The sequence below is a fragment of the Larus michahellis genome, chromosome 4 (assembly GCF_964199755.1).
Source record: "Larus michahellis chromosome 4, bLarMic1.1, whole genome shotgun sequence".
Taxonomy (NCBI): Eukaryota; Metazoa; Chordata; class Aves; order Charadriiformes; family Laridae; genus Larus; species Larus michahellis.
The window spans coordinates 34,176,631-34,186,812 of NC_133899.1; the positions used below are offsets into that span (position 1 = coordinate 34,176,631).

Here is a 10,182-nt window from a genome sequence, read left to right on the forward strand (position 1 = left end):
GTGGAAAGCTGGAAGCGGGCAGCGCTTTTAGCTGAAGTCCCACCTCTCCTGGAGTGATCAATCACAGTCAAGTCAATGCTTTGTGCAATTGAGCCGGTGGGAATAGCAGAAGGATTCTCTGATCTTAACTCTGAAGTTTACCAGTGATGTTGTGCTCAGCATCAGCTTTGGATGTAACGTGCAAGGAAAGCTGGTTTTATAGTGTAAAGGAGATACAGGAAATCTAATTATCTACTAAAACCCTACGTGCAGCTTGGGTGAAAAACCCCTGCATTTAGTTAGAACTGTTTCCCTTGCGTCCTCAGTCTGTTCGCTTCCTCACTGGATGCGGGAGCACTGAAAACCTCGGGGAGGAAACGCATAAGCAATTTGCAGGGGACAGCCTGATCCTCAGTCAAATGAGGTACGCGGTTATGCATGCAAACTATGTGCTCTGCTGCAGACTGGATTTATCGTGCAGTTGCTGCACAGGCTGCACCTGCTCCCTGCCCTGCTCTGCCCTCTCGTCAGGCTCTTCCTTCCCCTCCCTCCTTAAAGCACATTAGGAAATACCTTGCTGCTCTCCTAAGAGCGGTACCTGTCAAAGGCACTTAAGCACTGCTGACAAGACACATCTTTTTTGTGCTTTTAGATTGCAGGCTGTTTACCTCTGACCTTGCCTGTCTGTATAGGCTTAACTAAATCTGACACCGTCAAATTAATTAGCATTTTGTAACAGGGAGCTTGCCGGGTAGGAAGCTGTACAGTATCGGTGCCTTAGGAGCTGAGCACAGCTTGTGCACTGTGCAGAGCTAGACATGCTGTGTGTCTGCAGTGCAGAGGAAGAGACAGAAGGCTGTCTTTGAGTATTACTGCTGTTTTTTTTTTAATTTATGTTCAATGCGGAGGTGAGCTGCATCAAGAAGGTGGTCTGCTCTTTCTAATGCCCCGGGGAGATCAGGGGAACCTGGGCTTCTCCTGCCCCAGTTTGGCAGCCCGTTCTCCAGGTTTGCTTTGTCACAGAGTCTCTGTTGACGTGATGGCATCAATAATTCAGGGAAGCAATTTAATCGCATTACCGCACCGATGAAAAATGTGAGCAAGACCTGAAGCTCTCTCTTGGCAGTTCATCCGCATTCTGCTTCCTCTGGCTTTGCTAAAAATGTCGTGTGTTTCTTGACGAGGCTTTCTTCTTCTGTGTGCTCCAGTTTAGAGGGAGCTGACCACATGCAGCATCTACCAGCCATGTCATATCCTTTACAGCGTCTAGCCCTGCTTTCCATTTTTTCTCTTTTTCTGTTAGAGGGTCTGTGTCCCTTCACCCTCTCCCCAAGGGCACTTTTCTGTCCCTGGGCGTGCTCCAGGGCAGAAGAAATGCCATCATGTCTGGCCAACGCAGCTTGTTTTCACAAAGGTACAGGACTGTGCTTGCCTCCGGAAGCAAACCGCTTCCCAAAGGGTGAAATGGCTTAAGAGGATAGGTGGTGTAGGGAAAAATGAGGTACGTTTGCCTACTTTGCCAAAGGAAATGCAGGAGGGGATTCTGCGCTGCTGAAGGTAGTCACCCAGCCTCCCCGGAAGCAGTCTGTGGCTACACTCCAGTTTCTTTTCTCCTACCCTGGAGGGAAAATAGGCTTCTGTATATGCACAGACAGTCCGGCAAAGCTCCTAACCCACGCAGTGAGATCCCCAGTCTGATAGGAGTCCAGCTCTTAATGTTGTACGTTGCTTCCCTTGCCCTGAACACACCTTTGCTTCTCTCGCCAGGGTCCTGCAGCTGGTCCCCTCAAGGATCCTGTAAAAGCAATTTTAGAACTTATTCAAACTTCCGATGCTGAGGGGATGAAAATAGCCCTTCTGCCCATTCTCAAAGAATTTCCTGATCTAAGGTAAGGTCTTTTATTGGTTTGACTTTTGTAGTTTCTTACATGACTACTTGCCACCAGAAGACCTACAGCAATATTAGTCCTGCGATACTTTTTGCAGTGTGCTGGGCCAGGCACAATACTTACCTTTGAATGCACTCAGTGCTGCCTATTTGCAGATGCTGATTAACGTGGTTTATAACTTTGCCAGACATTAACCAGTGGAGTTGAGATGTCCTTCTGTAAAGGTGAAGGATGGATGAAATGGCTGTCAACAAAGCAGGAATGCTGTGGAAAAATACCACCTGAGTGCACAATTTACAGGCACGTGTGTGCCAAATGTAGGTTTCAAGAACATCCTAAACTCAGGCATTTCATAACTTCGAAGCACTTCGTTTTTGGCTGTAACACTTCACCGGTCCTTTTCTAGGTATAACAATTTCCACAAAATCCTAGGTGTATTCAGCAAGAATATGCACTTCCATTTCTCACAGGAAGCTGTTAACAGAGATGAAACCCAACTTTTGTTAGGGAGTGAGATCTTAGCTAACTGCATTTGTTCCAAAGTCTGTGGTTTATGACGTCTATTTTTTGTTCTGATGTCTTGTGCTAGTGACTGTATTTTTCCAAGTTAAGATGATTACAGTGTGGAGCGCTCTGTCACAGGATGCTATTCAGGCCAAACGTGTGAATAGCTTCAAATGGGGAGCAGACAATTTGTGGTAGATAATTATTTCAGTGCCTATTCAACATGACAGTCATGATATAACCCCCAGCGAAGGAAGCCCCTAAACTGCAGATTGCCAGAAGCCAAAAAAAAACAAAAAAGACAGACAAAGAGAGATCATGTTATGCTTTGTCTGTTTTCCATATACTTTTCCTAAGCATTTGCTACTTTTGAAGATGCTATTGAGCTAAAAAACTGCTAAACTGCTAAAGCATAACAATTCTTATTCTTTTACTATATATATGCACACATATATAAACAGTAATATATTTCTGCAACTATATATTTATATAAATATAGATGTAGTATAGGAAATGGGCATAGGAAGGACTCAGAAGAATATTATTTTGATCCAGATCCCAGAGGAGGTCGTACTGGTGTGAGTAGATGCACTATGCTCGATTTCAGCAGATTCCCGTCTGTTTAAGACTGTTTGGCTTGGATCCATTTGCCCTGTTTGTTAATCAGCCTGATAAGTGTGGCCCCGCTCAGCGAAGCAATGCTATGTAGAACAGAAATCTTGTAGCCTTCCAGATGAACAAGAAGTAGCTCCATTTGAGGAGAGAAAAGATACCAAAGTGCTTCCAAATGGTCAAATGCAGAGTTAGCCGAAACCTATAATGGCGGATACCGATCTTTTCTAGGAGAAACCTGAGCTGAAGATTTCCACAGTTTCATGAGGATGCTGTGTGCACTGGGCTCAGCCATTTCCCACACAGCGCTTGTGATGTGGCCTCCTCTTTGCTAGGTGGCCAGAGGGTGTCAAAAAGCAGCTCCACAGCTTCCAATCTTTGGTCTGTTTCAGCAGAATGGAGCGATAGGAAGCAAGCTTTTTTCCTTGACTTGTTCACTGACCTGCCCTCTTATCCTTTTGGAAAGGAAGGAACATCTGAGTGCAGTGCTGGACATGAAAGACTCACTCAGCCGAGAAGACAGAGCTGCTCTCTTGAAGGCGTTTCACGATAATTGCAGGGAATCAGAAGCAAACTTGCTTTTTGCAGATATAGAAGTAAAACCTAGAAAATATGGACTCTGTGGCTGCCTCTGCTGTTAGCAAAGGTAAGCGCGTGTGTGAGCGTGCGTGTGTGTAACATGCATACCTGCACGGGCGTAGGCATTCCTTGCTTTCAGGGAGGTGGAACAACTATGGCTGTAGCGTCACCTCCCCGAGGTCCTCAGTGCTGTATACGCCAGTTCTATTTCCCTCTTTCCACCTGCAAATTTCCATGGCATGAAGCACTGTGTTGTAGGCAGTGCAGGGCACCCAATGCTTAGGTGTGTGATTCAGGTTACAGCAGGGACAAAGGAGAAGACAGGGCTCTTCCTGACGGTGGTCCTTCACTCCCGCCTGTGTGTCCTTGCAGCAAGGTCTCTCGGCAGCATCCCCTCCCTCCCAGCTCTTACCATGTGTGCACGGGCAGGGTCTCCCAGGCAAGTGCTGCTGCCTCCTGACAGGGCGTGCTGAGGGATTTTCTCCTCCTTGATCCTCCTGCTTCCCTGGTGCTGAGGGGAGGGATGTGTGAGCCCCGCTGCTGCCCCCTCCACCAGAGCTGTATTAATTAAGCCCGACTTGGTCCTGTTCAGGTGACTGTGCATGCCCCCTCCGTGCTGGCAGCAGCAGCCGGTGGCAGAAGGGAGGAGGGATAAAAGTCAGAGGGATGACTGTCACTGTGAGGTCTTAAATCCCCTGGCGTGAATTGCTAGGGCTCATTTGGAGCACCTGCAATCTCCTTCGAGTTTCCCAAGGGATTCCTTTGCAGTCGCAAATTGGAAATTTTTATTTTTTTGGGGTAAGCTGCAGCAAATCCCAAAACTAAGCAGGTTCTCATAGTTTAAAAATACTTCTTATTGGAGAATATGCAGCTGTTTGCATCACTTTAAATAATCTGCCACTTCTTTTTAGTCCAAATTTGTCCAGCTCTAGCTCAGAGCCATAGAATTTTATTTTAGCTTTGCCAGGCCAGAGCCCTCAGCTCTCAGAAATAGTCCCCCTCGGTTAATATTTAGACTGTCACCAGTCACCTGCTGTTGGATAAGCTGACTAGACTGAGTATCTCAGGTTGAGAAACACAGTCCCTTTCTACCTCCTCCTCCGCTCTCCGGTGTCACCATTTATTTATAGTTCCCCATGTTAGCAGATCAGGGATGAGTTACACAGGACTCTGACCTGGGGCCTCCAGGCACAAGCAGACAGCGGGCTACCCTGGTAGCAGGGAGAGAAAGCAATTAGAAAAACAATTAATAAGCACACAAGCTTTCCCTTCCTAATGAAAACTGATCCTGATATAATGAGCTGGCTATCAGCCACCTACTTTTTATACCCTCCTTTAAAGAAATTACCCATGGCATCACCTTCACTTCAGAAAAGATATTCAGGAACATGTTTTTAAAACACTGTAAGTCACTATATCTCCTCTTTGCTGAAATCCTTTGGGTAAATAGGCTCCCAAATCCCAGAAGACCTGGCTGCAGTGGAAGCACGTGTGCAGCACAGGTTGGTAGCCTCACCCGAGCTCAAGGGTAGCAGTAACGGTGAAATCAGTTACGGGATGTGCTCAAAGGAAGGTCACCTTCCTGCTTCCATCCCAGCCCTGCTATTCTGCTGCCATGCTCTGGGGTGTGACCTGCGGGTACATTGGGATTCATCTCCTTTCTCCCAGCCAGGAGCACAATACTTGTGCTTATTTGTCCCTTCTGCATGTGGAGCTGGGAGGACTTTGGAAAGCTGTTATCTTTGGTTGTCTCACGTCAGCACGAAATGACCTCCCAGAAGAGGAGTGAGCAGGTTTGGCGAGAGTGGGCAGGGAGCAGCGGGGATGCTGCCCACAGCTGCAGGCCCGTGCAGTGTATTAGCCAGAGTAGCCCAGAACCTGGAGATTTTCAGCAGGTAAATATCGATACAGCTTTATGCAGGAGTCTGTGTATAGGAGGGATGTTTTTGCTGTTTGACTCTTGCACGTGTTCTGATGAGTGCTATTTAATTACCCAGCTTTTTTCTTGCTTTCCCTCAGGCCTGCTGGGAGAAACATGAGGTCTCGCTCCCACGTGGCAACATCTGCAATCACAGCTCCTTGAAAGCTTCAGGGACGGTCGGGGACAGTCGGATGCACAGAGAAGCCTGACAGCTGTGGAAGACACAGTTCCTGCACTTTTGTAGGAAAACCACATGGCTCAAATGTTTCTATGCAAAGTCCAGGTGGAAGATGAATGGGATATGGCGGAAAGACATTCCTTCAAAATTTCCTAGAGATTGCCGCTTAGCTGAGTCCTGGTGGTTATTCCCAGGATGTGGCATGGTGGTGTGTGGAGGAGGAGGAAGGTTCTCCCTTGCCAAATTTCTCTCTGTTTCCATCCCTCGTTTCATGCAATCTCACACAAAACCAGGGACTGCTGCACCACACGGTGTCCTAGCAGATGACATGGCATCACAACCTCCCCCAGGGACCCAGGACCCTCCATTAGGGAATCCTGCCTAGCCCATGGTGTCGGTGGTGCCTGTGGGTTTGGGCACCTGGATCCACCCCCTGAAGCCTGACCTGCACCAGGAGGGATGGAGAGAGCTGCTTCTTCCCTTGCTCCCCACACACAAAGGCTGTGACAGGCTTTGGGGGCAGCCTGCCGTGGTGCTGGCTGTGGGATGGGGAACTCTTCCCATATGAGTTTTACAGCTGGCTCTGGAGCAGAGTTTTACATTCATTTTTATACCTCAGTTACTGGAAATTTCCTCTTGGAGAGGGAGGGGAAAGCCTCATGGGAAGCAGGCAATGAAAGGAGCTGTTTGTCCCAGCCTCCGGGCAAGGTCTGTGCTGTTTTCAGATGTAAATAGGCAGTTCCGCCGGGAAAACACTGACTTTTCTTCCCAGTTATCTGTGGACTGGTCACAATCTCCAAGCTGGATTTGGTTCAAGGCCCTCCTTTGCTATTGTGTTAATATAGGCCATTACCGCTCCTCTCTGGCCATGTAAACAAGCAAAAAACCTCTGCTACCTCAGGCGTGCCAGTGTTTTTCTGAGCAGCCATTTCCCCTTCAATCTGCTTCCCCAACAAGAAAAGGGGCAAATTTGTGCGTAACCCGCCAACGTGCGAGGCAGGGGATGTATCAGGCCCTGGGACCTTGGGAACGCGCAGACCCGGGTGGGTGCTGCCACGCTCTGCCGTGCTCTTGCTGTCACCCCGGGGACACGGGTGTCCTGCGCAGGGGCAACTTGTCCGCCCGGAGCCCTCCACGCAGACGGGGTCCTGTGAGCTTGACAGGAGCTGGGGCAGGTTTATAATTGTCGTGAACTTTCCTCCTGGCACAGCGCTGAGCGTGGGGCGAGCGGCAGGGAAGCGAGAAGGAACAGGCTGCTCCATCTCCAGGGAGTCCTCGGTGGGCTTTTGGGGTACCATGAGACCTTGGCATCGTTACGCTCGCATCGTTAAAGGGCAGCGAGAGCGACCCGTGGCCTGCCTGCCCCTCCTGTCTGCATGTCTGCTTCAAAGGCCCAGCTCCCGCGTCCCTTGCGTTTTATAGCTGTTCCTTGCAGCTTCAGTGAGACCTTTGCCGGGACGTGGGGAGCTGGTGGAGCTGCAGCCTGGCCGGGTGGGCGCGGGTCGGGCTGTGGGGCTGGATGGACGCCTGCCCTCCCAAGGGTGCCAGCCCTGCTGGGCACAACTGAGCAAGTCACCCTCCCCTCCTGCCTAATTGCATGTTTTTTTCAAGGGTGGGAAGGGATGACAGACCCGGCTGCGACAGCAGGGTCAGTGTCAGCCTCTGCCGATGGGGATTTCAAGCAACGAGCCTTCCAGAGAAAATAAATAAAAACCCCCTCTGACATTTTGATCACGGCCAGGCTAAAAATAATCCCACGGCATGTGGATGGCTCCTGCCATGTCCATGTCGATTGCTACATACGTCTCTGCCATTTGACATTTGCTGTCAGACGAGGGTATGCTCTGCTTGCAAGCAGTGGCTGGGATCGGTGAGGGTCACCGGGCTTGCCGCTACTGACCCTGCGGATGAGATGGCTGAGGACAAGCCCTGCCCCATCACAGCTGCCACTGTGCCTGTCCTCGCTGGGTGGGCAGGGGAAGGGCAGCACCTTCTGCTCTCTCTGTGTCTCTGGAGAAGCAGCACTTTCAGTGAGGTTTCTTAGCGGCAAGGTTCTCCACCCTGTGCAGACCATCCACTCGTGCAGCAGGGCTAATAAAGACTTGAATTTGTCCATGAGGTTTGAGGCTGGTGGCATGCGTGAAGTTTTCCTGAGCTGGAGGGCCTGGGGACATCGGTTTGGGTGGGGATGGGGGGGTGATGGGGAGAGGCTGCCTGGTGTGGAGGCAGATGGTGTGGGAGGGATGTCCTCGGCCACCCGCAAGTCGCCTGGGGAGAGCAGATGGTGTGTGGGGAGGCTCCCAGTGGCTCCCCGGGACGGGAGGTGACAGCAGAGGGGATGCTGGGGCTATCTGAGGTGGTCAGGGAGGGGAAGGAAGGCTGTGGGGAAGGGGGAGGAGGGATTTTCCTTGTTTTGGGGGGGGATTTTAGCCAGCTTTGCCGTGTGCCCTGACCTTCCCAAGTGACCCAGTCTCCTTTTTCTAGCCTTCAGCCTAGGCCAGGGTTAAAGCGCTTGGGTGGGATTTGTGGTACTCTCTGCAGAGAGCCGGGAAGCAGGGTCACGCTTAGGATCCTTCCGCTGGATCATCTCGTGGCCTGGGGATGCGGGCAGGGGCAGCACTGCCCTTGCCATCAGCGTGCCAGGGCCACCATGGAGCCTCAGTGAGCATCTCCCGCCGGCCCTCATGTCCATCAGCACCCACCGCTGCGGGCAGGACGGGATCTCTTGGAGCTCAGCACCCGGAGGCTCCCTGCGCAGAGACCCTCTCCCACTCCCTCTGCACTTGAAGTTTCACAGGGATCCCCTTGGTGCCAGGGTCATGCCACTGCCGTCCTCACCCATCACCCCAATGTGCCAGCCCCAGGGACACGGTCAGCAGGGAGTGACACAGTGCTCCTCGTGGTTTGATGGTCTGGCTTTTTTGGGAGCTGCTCTCCATCCATCGCCTCTCTGGCTCTGCACTGGGCTGATGGGTTGTGTGATGAGCAACGATGTGTCACTCATGTCCCCCAGGTTGCTCGGGGCAGGGGTTTGGCTGGTCACTTTGAAGTGCTGCGTGCCGTAGAGCTTCACCAGCCACCCCTGTCATTTGAGCTCCTGTCTCAGAGGGTCACCTTCAGTGCTCGATGCTGAAGACAGTGGAAAACAGACGCTCCTTAATTATGCTGCAAGGTCTGAGGAAAGACCTGACATTTGCTGAGGTGCCACCTGCGCTTCCCCAGTTTACTCAGTGGCTTTGCCAAGGATACATGGCAGTGAATGGAGGGCTTGGTGGTGAAAAAGCAGGTAATACTGAGGATCTGGCACATGCTGACTGGCGTTGGATAGCAAATGCGCACGAGGAGAATCAATCCCTAAACTCATGAGACATCACAGCAGGCAAGCCACTTGCTGATTGCAAAATGATATAGAAAATTGTGGTTTATTCCCTTTCCTCCTCCTTCCCAAGAGAAGCCTGTCGATGTGGAGAAACATCGATCCCAATATTAACTGGAATAATTTGCACGCACCTCTGAGGCTTTCATCTCCAGCGCCGGGCTCTGCCACCCCCCCGCTGGGGAGCGATGCCTGACCCACGGGTGGGGATGGGAGCGTGCATGGGATCAGTAACACGACAAAAGCCACCACAGGCAATTCCCCCACGGGGAAACACCCTAGCACGTTGCTGAAGGTTTGATTTTAAGGCTTAAACGTCTGCCTTTACCCCAGCACCCCATGGTCCCTGCGGGAAGGAGGAGAAGGAGGCACCGCCATCGGCTGGATGTCTCTTGTGCTGCACCAAGGGCTGCGCTGGGTCCCCCCACTTTCCCCCAGTGGCCCTGGGGACACCCCGGGCTGGGAAGGGTACACACCTGGTGCCATCTAGTGGCACTGGGACACGAAAAGGGCCGTGGCTCTTTTATATTTATTATTTGCATTATTATTATGGGGTATTACAGGGGTACATGCCTGCGTGGCCTATCAATTGTGTGGGCTGTGAGTGGCCCCTTACCACGGTGTGAGACTTGCAGGAAAACAAGAAGTTGGTAATTCTGGGGTAAATCAGGATGACAGAGCAAGTAGAGATTGCTGACAGCCAAATAATGGGCAGTTTGGGGGGAAGATTGCAAAAGAGAGCAATAAGCAGAATTGTCACGATGTGTCGTGTGCTTTATAAAACAGCTGGAGCCCGCGGGCACACGGAGGAGAGGCCGAGAGACTGCGCTGCGGAGCCAGGACCAGAGGGGCTGATTTCCTCCCTCTCCGCAGCCGTCGGGGCTCCTGCTGCAGTGAAGGGCTTGAGGATAAGGTTTTAGTTGGCTTAATCTGACCTAAGGCCATATGGGCACTGGAAGCCACACTCCTGCTCTCGCCCCCGTGTGCCTCCCCACCACCTCTATCCCATTGAACCTAGAGGTCGGCTCCACTTCTGTGGCAGCAAATTAACAGCCAAAATAAATAGTTCCTCATGGGTTCGCCTCTTCTCTTTCGTTCCCAGGGGCTCTGAGGCGGTTACCTCTCCCCCGCCAGCTAACTCTTC

The 10,182-nt window shown here is 51.3% G+C and overlaps 1 protein-coding gene across 3 annotated transcripts in view; it reads left to right on the top strand.

Annotated features, from left to right (window-relative positions):
• The window catches only part of LOC141741559 (exocyst complex component 3-like), a 41,573-nt gene extending 33,832 nt beyond the window's left edge, over positions 1-7,741 (top strand). For all 3 annotated transcript variants that reach the window (XM_074582396.1, XM_074582398.1, XM_074582397.1), the window contains 3 exons: positions 1,747-1,868; positions 3,451-3,630; positions 5,583-7,741. In XM_074582396.1, coding sequence (XP_074438497.1) covers positions 1,747-1,868; positions 3,451-3,625 — 297 coding nt within the window. In that variant the 3' untranslated portion in view covers positions 3,626-3,630; positions 5,583-7,741. The remainder of the gene's footprint in view (positions 1-1,746; positions 1,869-3,450; positions 3,631-5,582) is intronic.
• Positions 7,742-10,182: the final 2,441 nt, after the last annotated feature.